The 21,905-nt window shown below is 38.1% G+C and overlaps 1 protein-coding gene across 1 annotated transcript in view; it reads left to right on the top strand.

Moving 5' to 3' along the window:
- The first annotated feature begins 269 nt into the window (after nucleotides 1–269).
- Nucleotides 270–21,905, top strand: part of LOC107730863 (FRAS1-related extracellular matrix protein 2-like) — a 79,014-nt gene continuing 57,378 nt past the window's right edge. The window contains exons 1-2 of the mRNA XM_016541820.1: nucleotides 270–5,386; nucleotides 7,973–8,062. Of these exons, the coding sequence (XP_016397306.1) occupies nucleotides 370–5,386; nucleotides 7,973–8,062 (5,107 nt within the window). The 5' untranslated portion in view covers nucleotides 270–369. The remainder of the gene's footprint in view (nucleotides 5,387–7,972; nucleotides 8,063–21,905) is intronic.

The following is a 21,905-nucleotide window of genomic DNA, read 5'->3' as shown; positions in this document are numbered from 1 at the left end:
ACTAGTTAGTTTAAAGGAAGGAATGCTAAAACGGCCTGCCATAATACGCCACAACAAGTCATTCCTTCTGATTCATGCAGATCTGTCCCCGCTTGCCTCGGTGTGACACTGCTTGCGACCAATCAGAGCACTCCGAACGCATTCCTTCGTAAACGTGCGCCAATAGCGTGAGAGCGGGGCGTGATTTCCCTCGCACGGCTCCGCGAGGCATGAAGTTTATTCAGAGTGTCAGTTGCACAGGGAGAATGATGCACCTTTGCGCGGATGCGAATGGGAGATTTTTCTGCTGCGCGCTTTAACTTGCTTCACTTTCTCATCTTGCCACGGACTGTGCCGAACGTGTAGTAGTAATTCTGGTTTATAACACAAATGGCTCGGAGTATAACAGAGCAGCGACAACGTAGAGCGTTTCATGTGCACTTGTTTCTCTTTATACTGACTTTGTGTCGCGATGCATCTGCACAGGGATTTCAGAGTTTGGGATTAACGTACGGTTTAAGATCTGAACTTTCAGAGGATGCTATTCTTGTTGCCAATAATGGAGTACGGGTTCCTTTCGGCAGATCTGTCTATATTGATCCAATCAATGACCTGGTTATCCAAGTTCAGCCCGGAGACAAGTGCACCATAACAGTTCTGGATAATGACCCGCTGTCACAGAGACCGGGACAGCTGTCCCCGAAAAAGTTTCCTTGTGAATTTGGTCCCAATGATGTAAAATACTCGCATTTCGGATCCAGGAGCCCTTCAAACGACAGAGTAAGACTTCAGCTCAGATATGATACTCAGACTGATACAGTCATCATTCCCTTTATGATGGAAGTTGAGGTGATTTTCACTCAGCTTGAGATTCTTACCAAACACATGCCTGTATTTGTGGAGAAGCTGCTTGGAATGAGTAATCCTATTGATAAGAAAATCCTGGAGTTTACTTATGATAGAAATGCTAATTTGTGTAAAGTTACATATCTGGCCAGTGGCAGCTCATTACCCAGGTATGGAAAGCTTATTGATAATGGAAAATTAGGGAAACCTGTGGACTGTGATGAATTTGTCAGGATGGACATTCGCTATCAGCATACTTTTGCACATCGTTCTCCAAACCGAGATTATATTCCCATGTATTTAGAGTTACAAGATAAAGAAGCAAATGTACTGAAGCAAGAGTTTTTCCAAATCGTGGTCATTATAAAGGAGGGTGAGAAAAACACTGCTCCTAAACCGAGTTTTGTAGCAATGATGATGATGGAAGTTGACCAGTTTGTAATGACTGCTATAACCCACGATATGCTTGCCGCTGAGGATGTGGAATCTAATCCTGATGATTTAATCTTCAACATCACTTCCCCGCTGTCCTTTGAGGAGGGCTACATTGTGAGCACAGATGACAGGAATTTGCCCATCACGTCTTTTTATCAAGCAGACCTGAAAGATCTTAAAATAGCCTACAAGCCTCCCTCTGTGGATTCAAATGTGGAGAGAATTTTCCAAATTGAGTTTGAAGTTATAGATACTGAGGGGGCTATGTCAGACCCCTTTGCTTTTATGATAGTGGTTAAGCCCATGAACACTCTAGCTCCGGTTGTGACCCGTAACACTGGCCAACTGCTTTATGAGGGTCAGTCCAGGCCACTGTCCAGCTCACAAAACCTACAAATTAGTGACGAGGACAACTTAGACAACGTCCAAATCACAGTTATTAACGGCCTTCGCCATGGAGAGCTCACGGTTCTGGGGTCCAGGCGAAAATTCTTCACCCCAGCAGATCTTGATGTAGGGAGCGTCATCTACCAGCATGATGGCAGCGATACGTACAGCGATAATATTATTTTCAGAATGACAGATGGAAAAAATGAAGTTGAGTTTCTATTTCCCATCACTGTGGTTCCAACTGATGATGAACCTCCCATAATCAATGCCAACACAGGCTTAGTTTTGTTTAAAAACCAAATGATGCCCATTTCTTCTTTAATGCTTAGTGCAGCAGATATAGACTCTGAGGATTCAACTATTAAATTCATCATGGTGCCTCCATACTCTACTATAGGAGAAGTGATACTTCGTCAATCAGATGCACCAGAGGATCCATCCACATGGAGGTTCAATGCCCAAGATGAGATGTATGAGAAAGTAGTGACAGAATGGTTCCAGCACGACATTACAGAAGGCAAGCTGTTTTACAGGCACATCGGACCACATAATACAAAGACCATCATGGACCAGTTTGTTTTCCATGTACAAGATGACAACGACCCACCGAACCAATCAGGTGAGAACTCGTTCATCATCAAAGTTCTCCCCATTGATGATATCCCCCCAGAGCTGTATCCCGGGACCATTCTGCAAGTGACCGTTCATGAGTATCAGCTCACCTATTTTCGAAAGAAGTTCTTGCGCTACACAGACTTGGACTCAGAAGACAGAGATTTAAAATACACAATTACCAAGCCACCCACAGACACAGATGAGAACAGCCCTGGCATTCTAGGAAGCATCGTTTTAACTGAGAGTCCAAATTCAGAAGTCACCGAGTTCACTCAGGCACAGATAAATCATCACAAGATAGCCTACAAACCTCCTGATCTAGAGCTCGGAATAACCCCGCATATGGTGCAGTTCCATTTCAAAGTTGAGGACATGGTAGGAAACAGCGCCAATGGAGTTTTCACCATATTTTTACAGCCTGTTGACAACAAGCCTCCCCAGATCACCAACACAGGCTTTACCGTTCAAGAACGAGGGGTGCACGTCATCACACGTGCCGAGCTGGACACCACAGATGCCGACACGGACAGCTCACAGATTCTGTTTACAATCACCCAGCCTCCAAAGCACGGTCAGGTTAAGTACACATTCACTGACATGACTAAAGGGAATTCATTTAATTTGGACGATATATCTTTTGGCAGAATATCTTACATTCATAATGGTGATGAGTCAACCAGCGATTTCTTCCAGTTGGATGTCAGTGACGGTGTCCACGTTGTCACAATCACCGTCAGGATCAATGTGAAGCCTATTGATGATGAAGCACCAACCATCAGCCTTCCAGAGGGTACTATTGGCTCTTACATAGATGTTTTGGAGAATGGAGTGACTGAGATCACCACCAACGTCATTCAGGGTCGAGACGAGGACACTGATGACCTCAGGCTGACCTTTATCGTAGAGGATCCCCCAGTGTTTGGTGAAGTATTAGTAAATGGTGTGCCCTCCAATAGGTTCACTCAAGCAGACATCATTAGTGGCTTGGTAATATATGCACATAATAGTGGAGAAATTGGCTTGACAACAAAATACGACTTCTTTAATCTTACACTTACCGATATGTCTGATGAATGGACAGTTGGGGGAAATAAAATCAAAGGGGTTCGCGTGCAAGTCACCATTCTGCCGTTGGATAGTCAGGCCCCTGAGGTCTTCGTGGGCCTCCAATTCATTGTCGTAGAGGGTGAGAAAAACGTTATCCAAATTTCACATATTAGTGCTAATGACATCGACACCCCTAATGATGACCTTCTTTGCACAATTATTGTACAGCCCACCTCAGGCTACGTAGAAAACATCTCCCCTGCACCAGGCTCTGAGAAATCCAGATCAGGGATTGCTATTAGCGCGTTCACCATTAAAGACATTCGGGAAAACCACATTTATTACGTGCAAAGTATTCATAAAGGTGTCGAGCCAGTTGAGGACAGGTTTACTTTCAGGTGTTCAGATGGGATAAACTTTTCAGAGAGACTCTTTTTCCCAATCGTGATAATCCCATCCAATGACGAAAAGCCAGAGATCCATATGAGAGAGTTTGTTGTGATGGAAGGCATGAACATTGTGATTGACACTCCAATAATAAACGGTGCTGATGCTGACATTCCAGCGGATGGGCTTACGTTTATTATTTCAAAACTTCCGAAACATGGATATATCCTCAATCAGTTAACCTCAGGCACTATTCCTGTCACAAACTTCACACTCGATCAGATACAAGAGGCTTCAAGTATTGTCTACGAGCATGATGATTCAGAAACCACAGAGGATAGTTTTGATGTTCTACTTACTGATGGCAAATTCACAGTGGAGAAAACCGTCATGATTATGATAATTTTGGTTGACGATGAAACCCCAAGGATGGCGATTAATGATGGCCTTGAAATAGAAGTAGGAGAGGTGAAAATAATCGGCAATAAAGTTTTAAAAGCCACTGATCTGGATACAGAAGACAGCATTCTGACCTACATCATCCGTTATGGACCAAATCAAGGGTTTTTACAAAAGCGAACACAATTTGGAGCTCTAGAAAACATTACTGTTGGAATGAACTTCACACAAAATGAGGTCGACCAAGATATGATTGTGTACATTCACAATGGACAAGAGGGAGTTCGTGACCTTATCAAATTCGATGTTACTGATGGCATTAACCCTTTGATTGACAGATACTTCTATGTAACTGTTGGTGGAATAGACATGGTGTTCCCTGATGTGATCAGCAAAGGTGTTTCTCTGAAAGAAGGAGGAAGGGTGACTCTAACCACAGACCTGCTCAGCACTAGTGATCATAACAGCCCCGATGAACACTTGGTGTTCACCATCACACGTGCCCCTATACGAGGACACTTAGAGTGCACTGATGTGCCAGGGATGCCCATTAGTTCATTCACTCAGCTTCAACTAGCTGGAAATAAAATTTACTACATCCACACTGCTGATGATGAGGTGAAGATGGACAGCTTTGAGTTTGAGGTGACTGATGGCTACAATCCTGTGTTCCGCACCTTCCGCGTGTCCATTACGGATGTGGACAACAAAAAGCCTGTGGTCACCATTCACGGTCTGGTTGTTAATGAAGGTGAAAATAAGTTAATCACTCCTTTTGAGTTGACGGTGGAGGACCGTGATACAGTCGATCACCTTTTAAAGTTTACAATCACCCAGGTGCCTGTACACGGCAAGTTGCTGTTTAACAACACCCGACCTGTCACTTCCTTCACCAAGCAGGACCTGAATGAAAACATGATACGTTATAAGCACGATGGAACCGAGTCTGCCTCCGACAGCTTCTCGTTTACTGTTACCGATGGAACTCACACAGACTTTTATGTGTTCCCTGACACGGTTTATGCGACTCGCAAGCCCCAGATGATGAAAATCGCAATTTATCCAGTAGACAATGGAGTTCCGCAGGTTGTGACTAATAAGGGTGGTACAACATTAAGAATTCTCCCTACTGGTCACCTTGGGTTCCTGATCACTAGTAAAACATTAAAGGCAGAAGACAGAGACAGCCCTCACGGAGCAGTGACTTTTAAAATTACTGTGGCTACTGAGCATGGCTACCTCATTGACTTGGGGAAAGGAAATGCCACTATCACCACATTCACCCAAGGTAAGTTTTGTGATATCAGTTTAATACAATATGCTATATTAATTAAAAAATATATTAAATTAATTAATGGTACTAGTTGATTAATGTTTAGTGTATTGGAATAGTATGTGAGAAAATACTGGATTAACATACATCTAAGAATACTGTATTAAAGGGATAGCTCATGCAAAAAGGAACATACTGTGATCATTTATTCACCCCCATGTCGTTCCAGACCCAAAAGACTTTCTTTCTTTCATGCACAGAAGGTGATCTTTTTTGAAGAATATCTTGGCTGCTCAGTTACATATAATAAAAGTGAATCTGGACTGAGTCTGTCAACTCGTGCTTGAAAAGAAATAAATAAATTACTAAAAATATGCTAAAAGTTGTTTACTATCTCATCTCCCGACCTGGCCAGAAGAAAACCCAAAACCCTTCTGAAACAGACTGGGAGACTGGCAAACAAACTTAGGTTTAGTCTGTCTGTCTGTCTGTCTATCAATCAATCAATCATCAGAGCAGTTACAAAATGACAAAAAGGCACCATAAAATAAAGGATGATTTGGAGCTTGACAGCATCTTTTATCTTTCATTTTTATTATATGGAGAAGAGCAGCCTGGATAGGAGGGTGAATAAATTGACAATTTTCATTTTTGGGTAAACCGTTTCATGATCCTAAATGATAGGTCTTGCTATGTTCTCAACAGTGTTATGAAGGAGGATTTGTCCTGAAATATTGAAAGATTATCTGAAAAAGTGTGCACCTTGTGACACATTGCACACAAAATGTTTTTGCCATCAAATAAGACCAATATAGTATGAATTGTTTAAAAAGCAAACAGTCGTTATTGTGTTACACAAGTCATAGAGTTACAGTAAAGACCTGAGCTCTTAGTATAGTTGTAAACACTTGTAAATGTCAAAACTAGCAGGGAACATGCTCAGCTTGCCACTGTGCTTCCCCTTTCTAAATAAGCTGCTTTTTTAGGATTCTCTTTGAATATTTCAAGGGAATTTAGCACAGTTGGGGGCTGGGGGTGATGGTGTGGGCTACTGACAGTAAATAAAGTTGCTGGTCCCTTGTGGGCATTTGAAAACGAAGGGTTTACATTTTTATGAGCTGGCTGCTTTGAAGAGAAATGTTTTGACATCAAATATTGAAGATAGGCTAGCGCTGTGGATGTAACACCCTCTCAGAAATACCACATACATGAAATGCACTCCAAAGTTTGAACACAAGAGAGGGTGGTGGAGAAATTAATTGATGGGTGCCTGCTGGAGACCTGCTGCTCTTTATGGCTCCTTTCAGTCAGAAGGGAATTGATGTACCACGGCTTCAGAGCTTCATATTTCTTTCAGTCTAAATTAAACACTGCCCAGCTGATAAATCTCAGACATAATGTAGTTTGGTGCCTGCAGAGCTCTGTGCAGGAGCAGATGGGCAAAATGCCCTTATTTGAAAGTGCTTTTCAACCTGGTTCATATAGACCCTGTGCCCTTATGGTCCTCCTCAGAGTCTGGACTTTGACACATGGGCTTTTGGTAATGGTTCCTGTAGAGTTCAAGTGGGCCATTTGGATCAGGGCTATACTTTTAGGAAAAAAATGGCAAGAATTGTACTGTACAAAAGTCTTAGGCCATTAGTATTTTCACAAAAAAATAAATAAAACAGTTATTTCAAGTTTCTTCAAGCATCTTGGAGACATTGCCACAGTTCTTCTGGGTTTAGTCTGCCTCATCTTTTTCTGTTTCTTCATGTAATCCTGGATGATGGTGAGATCAGATCTCTATGTGGAGCACTGGCTGTTGTTAGACTCCTTATGCAAACAAAAATCTCACTGGATTATTACAATTAATGGAAAAAGGAATGTTTGGAAATGTAAACTAATATTTCCTACTGACACACTACAGCAAAAGATATAAAAAATTTTTGTGTGAAAATACTAATGGCCTAAGACTTTTGCACAGTACTGTACATTTATAATAACTATAAATATATAAAAAAAACAATGTCTATTGTGAAAAGTAATAAACAAAAATTTTAATATTTATTTAGAAATTAATGGTTTTAGTACAATGATAGCACACTTGCCAATTATTGAATTTTTACCACACATTACTGGTATGTTTTTCTTACAAGTCCAAATTACTCTTAAAATATACTGTATAGCTGCCTTTATATTTTTGGATCCTTCTGTTGGGGATCATATTTAGACATCCTTGGCAGAAATAAGTTTGAAAATTTCTGCTTTAAGATGCTAATATGCATCTTTTAGGTGTAGATAAGATACTCACAGTAAGGTAAAACTAAAGGTTTACCTTACAATATAATTTAATTTAATATACAATGTAATTTCCTATATATAATTTAATATATAGAAATGTTTACATGTGAGTATATGAACATTTTAAAACATATATTACATATTTCTCTGTAATGCTTGATTTTGCTTAGTCAATTGTGGCATTCTGAAAAATCTGAAATGTATAATAAAATGGATCTATATAGTATCTTTATAAAGCAATAACGTGAATCAGAGCTTAGCTTAGAATCTAATATAGTTTAAAAAGTAACTCTTCCTTTTGAATGTTTCATCCTTCAGCTGACATCAATGACATGCATATATGCTACGTGCTTCGAGATGGAGACAATGCCACAAGCGACACATTCCACTTTTCCATTGAAGACAGTGGTAAGATATTTCAACATCTTTTTATTGTTTTGGTCTCAGGATGTTTAGAATATGACTGGTTGGATTACAGACATGTGCATCCCTATCTGCATCATCCTTCATTTCTTTGTGTGCTCACCAAGTGCTTGTAAAGGAGTGACTGTGCGAGAGCAATAACTAGAATCCGTGCGAGTTAGTTCCGTCTGGGATGTCTTTTGATTGACACGTTGGCATATTGAACTGGAAAACTTTAATAGAGCTTTGGTTGGGTTTTAATCATTTTATTGAAAAACGTTTTTCAATCTCAAACTTTCTCTGATGGGTTGAATGAAGCTGTCCAATTATAAACCCGCCAAGTGCACTTAGTACCCAGCAAAGTCCCAGAAAGCATTATTAAGGACTTACTGCTTGACTGCCAAAAAAATTAAAGCTGATATGTTAGAAACAAGTGCTTCACTTTGAAGATGACTTACTTGATGAAATCTTTCGTCTATATTTAGCCACCATAATATCATTTGAGAAGGGCGATTGCCTGTCTTAATGACCGCCATTGTCAGGCTAATTAGGTAATGCTAAGTAAGTTTGTGATAGTTTTGAGATTCTGATACATTTACAGTTTTGAGATTAGATACATTTTTACAAAGATGAACTCCATTCCTTCATTATTTGATTTTCTTGTCTATCGTCTTACTTTTCTTTTTGTATACACAGCCCACTTGAAAACATTAAAGGCTTCCGCTTTTATGTATGCAAATGCAGATCGCTTGTTTTAGTGGGCTTTGAGGACGCTTTACGTTTCAGAGACCCTCCGGACAGCCTGTTCATTGTTCTCCTACGCCATGGCTATAAAGAAACACGCTGTTTTGTAATGGCACCGTTTCTCTTTTACCATGACTGAAGAAATGCTCTCACCTCCCACTCCCAATCTTCTGTAGCCACAGTGGAATCATCTGGAGAAAACCAGTGTCATTTCACACGATTCTGTGGGAGAAGGGAGAAGACTCAAAGTGTTTTGCATGGTTTAGTTCGGTCAGTATGATCTGCAATATGAGTATGAACTCTTCTTGAGTAGGTTAATTTGTTGATCTTTTGCTTTCTATCATAAAAGCATTAGATGAAGACTGACTTGATTTTTATGGATTTGGCATTCAATACTGTTGTTCTAGGTGCATGCTAATTAGATTATTCATTCGCTAAGTCAATTGACTGGCACAAAGAGCCTGTGTCTAACAGAAGTTGGCACGAGGTGTGTGTGTCTTCTGAAGTTTGGCAATTATACAATGGGATTCTGCAGAATGTTGTTATACACTCCTTTCAGAAAGGGCTCAAGATGCCCTCATTGTGTCTTGTGCCACTTGTTTGTTTTCTAAATGAAGTTTTCTCTTTCATTTTACTGCTTGTCAAATGATTATGAGGAATTTTGTGCTTGTTCGATTATGAAGTCTTTTATGCTCATCAAGACTGCATTTATTTTAGGGATGGGCATTCCAAGCAAAAATAATATTAGAAAATCGCTGGGTATTATTCGATTATTATTCGAAAATCGTACCCCTCCCCCACAAGCACGCACAAACACCCATAAACAGAGAGAGATGGAGAGAGACGGGATTCACCCTTTCAATCTGTATGATAAACTGTTTAATTCAGAAGATAGGCTACCTTATAGCCGTTATTAATATGCGGGGCTTTGAAATCGCTTATGAACGCGCACTTGTTTTTTACGAGATTCGCGATCACATACGGAGCAGCATTCAGCAGTACTTACCACACATTTGACATGATTAGAAGGATCTGCAAATCATTCGCCATCATCCTAACAGTCATCTCTCCTTACTCTGTTTATGTGGTAAGTGAAATGTTATGTACTGTAATGTAACAGGCTACCGTTAGCAAGCGGCTAACCATGTCCCTTTAGTGGCTCCGTAGAACGCTTTATTTGTTTTCTGTGCCTTTCTGAATACGGATTCAGCCACACCTCTAACCAAGGCGGGGGTGTTTGTGGTCCACACAGAGCTCTTATTTGACATCGTCCCAAGTTACTGTAACCATTATATGCTACGCAAGTCTTTTTTTTATGCCACGCAAGTCTAGTGTGTGCGCGTGAGACAATGTATTCTTCTGTTGTCTTTGACAGCTTTTAGGTGCGTTATTGAAAGCTCTATATGAACTACCGCATCAGCAAGGAAAACATGGGGAAATTTTTTAAGACAATAATCGCACAACCTATTCGATATTCTATAATTAAATCAACTAATCGAATATTCGAAAATATGACCCATCCCTAATTTATTTTTCCAAAAATACAGTAAAAACTGTAATATTGTAAAATTGTGCTGCTTAATGTTTTGTGGAAGCCACTGTAAATTTATTAATGTTTTTTGATAAATAGAAGGTTCAAGAGAACAGCTTTTTATTTGAAATAGAAGTTGTTTGTAACATTTTAAATGTCTTTACTCTTGCTTTTGCATCCTTGTTGAATAAACAAATTAATTTCTTTAAAATAAATAAAAATCCTACTGACTCCAAACTTTTGAACAGTATAGTATACATACATAAAAGTGTGTTAAATTATGTGTGCTGCTGTGAGTAGTACAGTAAGTTACCTTGATTTTTCTTTTGTTTGCTTCACATATCACATCACATGTCTTTTGTTCGAATTGTTCATTTGTTAGAAATGATGCTTCAACTGAGGGGCATGCGTTAGAAAAATAAACTTGATTTCCAAATGCCGAGAACTGCTGTACATATTCAATGTGTGGTTCCCTAGAATGGTTTGCACCTCCTTAAATAGACAGAATTTGTCCTCACCCTCATGAAATGGACTTGATAAGATCTAGAGCCCCCCCTGGACCCTCACGCAGTTCAAGTATGCCTTAACATTTGCTTACTGGTGAGTGCTCATGTTCCTCCCCATGAGAGCGTTTTGCATGTTTCAAATTGTGCCCTCCAGGTGAACCGATGAGCAAAAAGACAGACACGTTGAGGAAAGTCTGAAAACCAACCCAAGACTTTGCTTCGATGTGGTCACCTTTTCTCGCCTGTAGTGGAAGTTGTTACCTTAATCGTATTGGACTATTTTTCATTAACCATTCATTAATCTTAGCAGCATCCCAGTTTCCTACTCATTTGATTCATTTTGAGGCTTTTTTCATACTGTGTAGCAGTGAAAGTACACATATTCGGATGCAGGAATTGTTGTTAGATATTCAACCTGACCTAGAGTCAGTTTTCAGAATTGAATTTGTGAATTGTGTGCTTATGAAACTCTAATACTGGATCATTGATAGCAAGGCTGCCAGACTGCTGATGTTATTTGTAGGCATGAGAGCCACTGTGGCAGCCACACTAATTCCCCAGGTACCCCTGCGGCAGTGTATCAGGCAGCCGTGCTGGATTGTGAGTGTTCAGACACAGCTGTATCCTGTCATGTTCCAGCAGCCAAAATCACTCTGCAGGTAGAGCTCATATAGTAAGACAGAAAACTGAGATGAATCCAATGGGCTGTTTAGTCTTTATCTTAATGCAACACTGCAGTACAGCTCATACAGGTTGTAAAATAGGCAGGGGCGCGGGAAGATGTTTTCGGTTGGGGGTGTTGTGTGTGTCCGTGTTGGTGGGGGTTTGGGGGGGGGCTGGTTCACTACGTCGGTGCTCGTGCTGGGGCTGGTGTTGTTTGGATGCCGATTTTGGAAAGTTTTTGCTGGGATGGGCATTTAAAAAAATCTGAAATTCGCTTTTGCGCTTTTCTTGTTCGCATTCTGTATAGTTCATGTCTGATACCGCGCGCTAGCGTCACGTGTTCATGAGGATTAGGCTAATCATCCCATATAGAAAACATCACAAGTAAAATTAATCATGTTTATAAAGATAAACATGGGTTTATTATAGCCCACTTACAATTTACATTTCAGAGATCATTACAAATAAATTATTAAATGCTAAAACTGAATAAATTTAAATGAACAAACTTGGCGTTGCATTTGCAACCATGTGAAAACAGGGGGTGCTGCAGCCCCCTCAGCACCCCTACTTCCCGCGTCCCTGAAAATAGGGCATTTTTGTTGCTTGTAAGATTAAGCGTTGGTTTATAGAATGTTTATTTAGACTAAGCCCAATAAAGTCGAGAAAATGCTTCTAGTTGTGTGGTCAGATTAAGCAGTTTGTTTTATAAGGCATTGCTGTGTTTAAAAGTGTATCTGCCTTCTCAGATAAATATGTTATAATATCAGGCCTGAGCTGTTTGGAAATTTAGCCTGTCGTACTGGAAAAAAACCCATCAGTTTTCCAGTCAATTCGCTTGAGGGCTCGCTTTCAGAATTATAATCAGATTTCTTGTCTGTTAGCCAAATAAGTTACACAAACAGGGAATTTGGCTATAAAGAAGACATGTCATGTCATGATATAACATTACATATGTATGTATGTACAATACATGTATGGGTTGTATAAGTAAATAAATGCAGTAAGTGGATTATACAGCAGATGCATGCAGCCAACACTGTTGTTCATTGAGTGAACTGAATTAAATGTCTTTCTTATTGAATCATGCATATTTAGAGGCATAATCCTATATTATTAGTACTAGCATTTGCTTTTAAGTATGATTTGATTTTGATTGCAAAAGAAATTTGTGATGCAATGGTTGACTGTCAAAATTAATTTGTTGTCAATAACTGTTGCCCCTTCTACTCTAATGGAGGCCAAATTACAACTAGCGTAAGTAATTAATCAACATCACTTTATGAAAGGAGTTGAAATTGCCCTTCAAATTAATGCTGTTAGTTGGCAGCAGATTCTTTTGTAGAATTAAAAACAGAGTAAATGACCCTTTGGCTCAGATTCCCAATGAGGAATATAATTGGACTGTCAGAGGATTATTAAGTTTGCAAACTTTGACACAGATATCAGCAGGTGGTTACTGAAGGATCCAGAGTTGATGATGGTTTTTGTATGATTCCAATCTCTTAGTATTTAGGAAAGTGGTTACATTGCCAAAAACATTGCCAGATGATGAATGCAAGAAGATGAAAATGTCAATAGATATTATGCCTTTGAAGAAGAAAAAAGAGCTAATTAAAAAATGTTGTATTATTATAGCTAAATGTTTTAATTTACTCAATTAATATTTCTCTTGTGGCCCGAACATAGGCTAGTGGGAAAAAAAATTAAAAAATAAAGAGAGAAGAAACGTAGAAAATTTCAATGAGGAGTAAGCTAGCCTAATCTTTATTATCCTTGCAGCGCGTCAGTTATGTGGTGATGCGCTATGAAATTATTAATTGTAGCCTAATATTAATTTAATAATAAAAGTAACTTAATAATAATAATAGGCCTAAAAGGATAATAAGAAGAATGTAACAGGCCTATGTTAATTGAAAATGCCAAATTAGATATAACTAAAGTGTATAAAATTATTTTATTCAGAAATGTTATGTTTGTTATTTTTTTTTATTTGTTAATTCGTTATTTAAATTAATAGGCCTACAAATTAGGAAACAGGTGCAGTTAATCGCCGGCGTCAGTCACAAAAATTATATATATAAAAAAAAACAAATAATAATAATAAAAAATAGGCTAATCTTTGTGTGGATGACTGGCAGCAGCTGGTCTTAAATTCTTTAGACACTGCACACCAAACGACTTTGAACACCAACTGAAAACACTGACTGAGCTCAAATGACATTCATAATCGGCTTGACAGTAGTGTTTCCCGGCTTCACAGAATGAACCGGTTCGCGCGTGGAACTGAAAGTCTTACCATTACTTGCGGGCTGATGGACGGGCTCTCTCCCTCATCAGTGCGAGTTTTTAAAAGCCTTTTTTACAGAATTATGCATTGCTGCTGTTTTTCTAACATTTTCTAACACAGCTGCAAATTACAGTCCAACTGAATGGGTGAATTTACATGCGCGACATGCCCGAAACTATTATAAAACTGAATAACAACTGAATAACGAAACTGAATAACAATTGGCTAACACTGCTGTCAATCAAACTCATCAAGAATTATGCAAAAACACATTTTATTTATTTTAGTTATTTGAGATGTTATAATAGTTCTCTAATTGTGTTAAAATAGATTAAACAATAATTATTTAACAAATATTAGGCTATCTGTGTATAATAAACTGGGGGGGCCTTTCATCAGAGTGGGCGGGCCTGTGCCCTGCAGGCCCGTCCGCTGCCTACGCCCCTGCCTTCAAATTAAGATCTGGTTTTCTGAGGGCAAGTTTAAGACTCTGAAATGCTTTGAGCACTTTTAGACAGTTGGGAGGATTTTAAACATAAATGTGTTTGAATTGGGTCGCAAGATTTCCATGTTAACATATGCAATTCTTTTCTAAATGTTTTAATTGTAATGTTTATATTTTAGCTGCTTGCTGGTGTGATGAATTGCAGAGTCCTTGCACAGATCTGTCAAAGGACTGATGTCTTGTAGCGCTGTGATTTATTTTAGCTACAGAAATGTTTACAGCCCTCAGTGTGAATAGAGAGAACATTGTTGTGACTAGGTGGTTCTGTTTTGATCAAAAGTATTTGGCTTGAAAAGTTGGAAAGCACTATTCTGCCTTTTTCATTTCCATCTGGGTTGTTCAATGCAGTTTCAGACTGAACACTGCTCAACAATGAACAGATGAATATTACTTGTCATTTTGCCAAATAGTCTCAGAAAATAGCACAGTTACCTGAAGGCACCTCATGAAATCCTCAGTGAAGTTTTGTAAAATGTTTGTCTGGCCTCACAAATGGGCTCATTTAATGTTTTTGAGGTATACGACAACATCTTGGTTTTGTTCTGACCTTCTCATTTTGGATAATTAATACTAGTCTATATATCAGGTACAGCATTCTTTAACACATTTTTGCATTTGTTTAAATAAAGGTAGCTGCTAGGCTTAAAAATGGTATTAAGGAAGGATAAACTCTGGAATTGGAGACGAAAGTGGCCATAATTGTTATTTGTGAGACTTGCCAGGTTGCTGAATGGAGATTAACTGAGAGTGGTTACTTGTGCTTCTCTTTAGTTGAACACAGCAAACTCTCTCACCTTTGTCCCTAAAGATTCTTCTCATCAGTGGTCAAGCTACGGAGACTGCATGGACACAGATACTTCATCTGGTTTTTGTTTTGTAGATGGACATGTCGGCCTAGGGGCCACTTTTTGGCATGTTTGTTCACATAATTGTTCTGTGTAGCCACCTCAACCCCTCTCTTCCATTTCCCCCTCTGATTCTTCTCCTCCTCCCCAGTAAATTGAGCTTACCTGAACACACACAAGTTCTAGCACTGCCTGTGGGTTGTTTGTGGAGCTTTAGAGGAGCTGTCTGCCTCCAACCTCTAATCCACTCAGTCCGTCAGCAGAGGAGACGTCCCCATTGACAGATTCCTGCCTGCACCTTGCTCTTTGTTTTCAATTCCTGCCTTCTCTCTCTCTCTCTCTCTCTCTCTCTCTCTCTCTCTCTCTCTCTCTCTTTGCCGTCTTGTTTGTCTCTGTGCTTGCAGGGAGTCCAGGGAGGCTTGTTTTGTTTATCTGATTAAAAGAGCTGTGGTGGATTGATTGATTGATTTTGCCCTGTTTTGTTCTTAATCAAAATAGAGTATCTATCCACTCTCTAAATATTTTAAATGTGAGCCGTATGTGAAGTATTATTATTAACTATTTTCTTTTTATGGCACAATATTTTTTGAAGACAAAGAATCCAACAATGCAACAAGTTTGCATGGGTGCTTCTTCTACTAATTTTGTTAAACGTTTGTAGCAGGAATGGTGAACATCTGGCTTTTGATGCATATGGCCCACAAGGCCTTTTGAGAAAATAATTTTGTATAAAATAGCATTGATTAGCCTATGTTTACTGACATAAAGAATAAAAATATAATAACGAGAAATTAATTTAAAATAATGTATGCAAAATATATATAATTAAATGACAAGTTTTTTTCAAAATTATAATATATGCAATTTTATGATGCATCATGACACACAAAATCTGTTAAATTATAAAATGATTATCTTACAACTTAAAATTGCTGCTGCTAAGAGATAAAAGAGTGAATGAACACAAAGTTTTATGTCAAAGTTCAGTAATTGCTTTAAATTTTAAGTACATTTTTTATTAATGTGTTTGTAGTAACCAAATTATTGCATACAACTGTATACCCCTAAAAATATATGGCCCCTGATAGGAAAAATGTTCCTCACTGCTAATGACAAGTTTTTTTCAAAATTATAATATATGCAATTTTATGATGCATCATGACACACAAAATCTGTTAAATTATAAAATGATTATCTTACAACTTAAAATTGCTGCTGCTAAGAGATAAAAGAGTGAATGAACACAAAGTTTTATGTCAAAGTTCAGTAATTGCTTTAAATTTTAAGTACATTTTTTATTAATGTTTTTGTAGTGACCAAATTATTGCATACAACTGTATACCCCTAAAAAATTATTAAAATCTTAGATGGCCCCTGATAGGAAAAATGTTCCTCACTGCTTTATAGACTTAAAGGTGCGGTCATATTTACCGTTGCTAGTTGAAATTCAGTAATTTTAATAAGAATCCTTTCGAAAAAATTCACGTGTGGGAGCGAATAAGTTCCCCACAAAGATTTTGCTCATGTTCAGGTCGGTCTCACAAATTCATCAGTTTGACCAACAGAGAGCTGCTTGGCTTGAAAGTGACTTGTGTAAGTGCTGCATTGTGCATCGCTACACTATTGACAATGGCCAACAGAAATTTTGCAGAAGAAATTTGACTGCATCTTTAGTTTGCATTTATCATAGTAAAACCACAAAACACACTGGGTGAATCACTAAACAGAGCTGTGAATTTTTTTATTGTAAAAGGGATTGTTCAAGTCATGTAGACTTGCAAAACCTACACAAGCATTGGTCGCTCAACACAAAACGTTTGTGTTCATTCAAAACCATTGACAGCGGAGGGTCTCTTTCCAGCTCATCTCTGAAGCACCACTTCACTCCAGTCTCAGGTTAGCAGAGGGATTATGTTTCTCCACATGCCATGAGGTGCTACGAAGACAACAAGCTCATACATGCACCGGTCAGGTCTCTTACAGACTTTATCCTTCATCGTCAAGCGGATGTGCATAGATCAGCATATTTGTTCCACTCTCTCATCTGTTCACATTCCATTATTAATGAATATACCACCTTTGGCTATACAGATCCTCCAGTGATTAGTGCAAAGTCGTTCATAATTAGAGGTTAAGCACTATCATAAATAGCTGCAACCTATTTTAGGCCGTAGACAAAAGCATGCTCTTCGGCACATTTCATTGACGGCAGACTGTGTAAGTAGTGATTTTGACATTTATAGACACGGTTTCACATAAACCATCTGGTCTGGGATTATAGACCATATACAGGTAACATCTGCTGCCCACAAGGGTGTCATTATTATTTTCCTGGATCGGCACATTGTTGATTCACAGGAAAGTGAAGTGGTTTGATTTTATTATCTCCTCTGTTTCCATATCCGCTATCTGGACATATACAGTAGGCTCTGGAAATATAAGAGTTATAGTAACTACACTACACTTGTTGGCATAACAAGCGCTTCCTCGTCCTCTGCACACTTGTTCTGCACAGCAGTACCTTCAGTACTCTTGAGTGGGAGTTCTGTTTCTCAGCAGCATAGCTTGCTTACAAATACATGAGGTTAGCAGGTCATGAGAGCACAGCTTGAACTCCATTGCCATCTGTATCTGTTCTTTTGCCTGTCCGTGATTTGAATACTTTAACACTGGGGGTTGTATAGCGCATCTCAAGTAGGAACCCTAAAAATAGTGTACCTGTCACTGTACTGTTGATTGTTAGCAGTTCTATTGCTGGCAGCCCTGGTTATGCTAATGCCGCAATAAATTGGTACCATATCAGGTATTTGCAGATATTAGAGATTTTATTTTGTTTAATTTGGCAGTATCAGCTGATACTGAATATGTGATAGTTCATGCTTATTTCCCCTATTCATACATTTGGATTACCATTGCCTTATTTAACACTGACTTGAAGATAATCTTTAAAAACACAAAAAATGTGATAATGTTAGTAAATCTCAGAATGAATGTCAGATTTTCATTATGTACATTATAATGTTGGGATACCTAATTTAACAAACATTCTCTGTAACAGTGCATAATGTTCAGTATCATCATCGTCTATTTATTTTTGGCTGTTAACACAAAATTTGCAGGTTTGGCGGTTGAGAATCGGGGTGTTACTGAGATTGCTCTATCACATTGTGCCCTAGAGCAAGGCATTTAACCCTAGGATTCTCAAGGATAAGACTTTCTGGAGTCTTGTAATTGACTGTTAATCACTTCAAATTAAAATTGGCAGTTGACGAAAAAGAATTAAAATTAACTTGATATGGTAATTAAATTGGTATGGTCTTCTTAGTCAAATTCTAGCTGTGAAGCCAACAGGATGCTAACCCTGAGAATTCTGTATTATCTTTGAATTGAAATAGTGTTTTAGGGTCTCTGCCAGGGTTCGTGTGCCCCACACGCATTCTCCCCATTCTGTCCAGACTTGCCCCGCTGGATCATTCAGAGTGTCGTCGTTCTCTCCCTCAGGATGTTGCTCTTTCATTGGAGGGTTTGAAGACGAGTTTTCACCAGGCTGCACATTCCATTCCAAAATCAAATTTTACAGAAAACCAGCAATTAAACTGGGTCAGTTTTTCCATGCCATTGCACCTCAAGACCTGTTCTGCTGTGGAAATTAGTTATTTACATATGGAGTACAGCTTTTAAATATACATATATATGCTTTATTGTATAATATGGAAAAAAGAATGAAAAATATATTTTTCATATAGAATTTTTTCTATTTTTTAAATTATATTTATATTTATACACGCAATCTAAACATTCGGTGTCAGTAAGACTTTTTGTTTTTGAAAAAAAAAAAACATGGCTGCATTTATTTGATCAAAAATAAAGTAAAACCAGTAATGGTGTGAAATATTATTACAAAATAAAATAACAGTTTTCTATTTGAATATTACCTTAGTCTTCAGTGTCACATGATGCTTCAGAAATCATTTTAATATGCTGATTTGGTGCTTGAGAAACATTTTCTCATTATTATCAAAGTTGAAAACAGCTGTGCTGTTAATTGTGTGGAAACTGTGACACATTTTTTCAAGATCTGTGACACATTTTTTCAAGATCCTTTGATGAAGGTTCAAAAATCATCATTAATTAGTCTTGAAAGAATATCAGTTTTAGTTTTATGCACCAACAAATGATGATAAACAGCCATATTTACCTATATATTTTTGCATTTTAATATATAAAAAACACAGACTTCTGTGTAAGTGTAAATGAGTAGTTCACAATTTTTGAATGGATTCATTTAAAAATGAATTGAACTTACCAAGTCTAACATTATTTTTGCTTTAAATCAGAGCTTCTGTTAAAAACTTAACAAAGCATATTCAAGATTTTGTGTAATTTTATACTACCTGCAAAATCATTGCAGATATATTGTAAATATTAAATATATTGCCCAACACTAGTTAAATATCCAATGTGAGTGTAACATTTCCAAGCTTCCTAGTGCTAGAAGCACTAAAATAGACTATAACAATGACAGCATGACAACTGTGACACAATGTATGATACACTGTCAAGCCAGTGATACAGTTTTCATGTTGGCACTGTAAGCATGAATACCTCTATATGGTAAAGCCAATCTTTCATTCCTATTTCTGTGGGCCTGCAGTCATGGTTTTCAAAGATAATATCTTGCAAACAAAAAGACCTTGTTTGCTGTTCTTTCTGATGCCCCAGTGCTGCAGACACGCTGTCACTCTGCATCTGTAAGCCTGGCACTATCACTCAATACATCAGGCTGCATAATGCTTCCCTGGCCTTCGCTTTCTAACCGCCTCCTTCCTGCTTCTGTCTTTGAGGAGCTGCTGACAGCCTGGGCCAAGCTGCAGCCTCGCAGTCACTTCCCGCAGGGCCTGGGTGTCTTGACTTGAATCTGACAAGCCTTCCTCTCCTCCCCACATTTCTCCCTCTATCTTTGTCTCTCTCTCTCTCTCTCACCCTCCTACTTACTGACACGGGCTGAAAGTGATAGCTCACCTCATCGTACAGCTCCATCAGAACACTGTACCATCTTGAGAGTTTGGAGAGTAATGAGATCTGAATTCCTCATATAAAGATGTTGGTGTTGTGTGGTGCTGTCCAGTATGGAATCAAGAGTTTGAAATGTTGGTTTTGGACTGCAGGATCTTTGACAGTCAGTGGCATAACAAAAATTTGAGATTTGACTTTTCCCTACACATTTTTAGAATTAAAATAAATAAATAAAATAAAAATATTAAAATAAATAAAAATTTAATAAAAAGATTTAATACATTTTGTATTTTATTTTTTATATATTATTTTATTTCTGATGGTCAGAGACTTTTGAATCCCACTATACCAGTGGAAGATATTTTATTTGGTGCAGTGTAGTATTGAATAGTGTTTGAAATGTTGGTTTTGGACTGCAGGATTTTTGACAGTAGAATAACAAAAATTTGAAATGACTTTTTGATTTTTTTTCATTTTTACAATTTGAAAAAAAAAAAGTTATATACAGTAAAACCTTTATTTAATTTTATTTAATTTTATTTTCATTCATGGTCAGAGACTTATGGTTCCCACTATACCATTGGGAGATCCCATCCGAATTCCTGTTATAAAGATGTAGATTGTTTTGTTGTTGTACTGTCTAGTATGAAAAAGTGTTTGAATTGAATCTTTGACAATCGCGTAAAAAAAAAATATATATATATAAATAAATTAAAAAAAAACTTTTATGAAACTATTTTTGTTTTATTGTATTTTTTTTATTTTATTTTATTTGTATTTTATTTTGTTTTGTTTTCTTTCCTTTTTTTCTAATGGTCTAAGACTATTTGATCCTACTCTGCCCACTCTAATGCTTTCAAGCTGCCCTGTATGTTCTGGCATTGTTCAGTTGCAGGTCTCAGGGGAAGGAGGTGTGAGCAGCCGGTGCTGTTGAGCATCTTCTCCTGGGAGCCGACCTGTGAAGCACTACCCACCTGCCCCCGCCTCCACCTCCCCTTGGGATAAGGGAATTTTTAGAGCTGTGTAATGACTGGGAGGAAGTGCAGGGGGAGATGAAAGATAGAGAAGTGGCTCAATCCCTTGTAGTGGTTATGAGCAGCTTCCTAAAGCCCTGAGCCATGTCACGCCATTCTTTCATTGTGTTGCCTCAAATAAATTCTAATTTCTGACTTCTAGCTATTTACTGTTACGTGGCTCTTCTAAAAAAGTGCTCAGTTGAAAAGAAAAGCAGAGTTTAATTTCGTTCTGGATTTTCTTAAAGGATTAGTTCACCCCAAAATGAAAATTCTGTCATCATTTGCTCACCCTAGTGTCGCTCCAAACCTGTATGGCTTAATGCTTTCCTGTGGAACATAAAAGAAGTATTTCTAAAGACTTGTACTGGTTGCTTTTTGACATGAAATTACACTGAATGTGGACTGAGGCTTTCAAGATTCAAAGTGGATGCAAAAGTATCATAAAAATAGTTCATATGACTCATGCTCTATATTCAAAGTCTTATGAAACCATGCAATACTTTTGTGTGAGAAACAGACCGAAATCGTATAATGTTGTTATTCACCTTAGCATGCATTGATGCGTTTATGAGAGAAGTAGAGATGTCTGATTTGTGAACAAATCGTTCTTTTGAATGAGATCTTTTCAATTAATCAGGTCATTCAGTTCACCATATCAGGTTTGAATGATTTGTTCATGAATCAAGTTCAATGATTGACTCAATCAATTTGCAGAGGTTAAAGCTCACTGGAA

This window comes from Sinocyclocheilus rhinocerous, unplaced genomic scaffold (assembly GCF_001515625.1).
Source record: "Sinocyclocheilus rhinocerous isolate Xijiao unplaced genomic scaffold, SAMN03320098_v1.1 scaffold938, whole genome shotgun sequence".
Classification (NCBI taxonomy): domain Eukaryota; kingdom Metazoa; phylum Chordata; class Actinopteri; order Cypriniformes; family Cyprinidae; genus Sinocyclocheilus; species Sinocyclocheilus rhinocerous.
The sequence above is the reverse complement of the archived record's forward strand: the minus strand, read 5'-3'. Positions and strand labels throughout refer to the sequence as shown.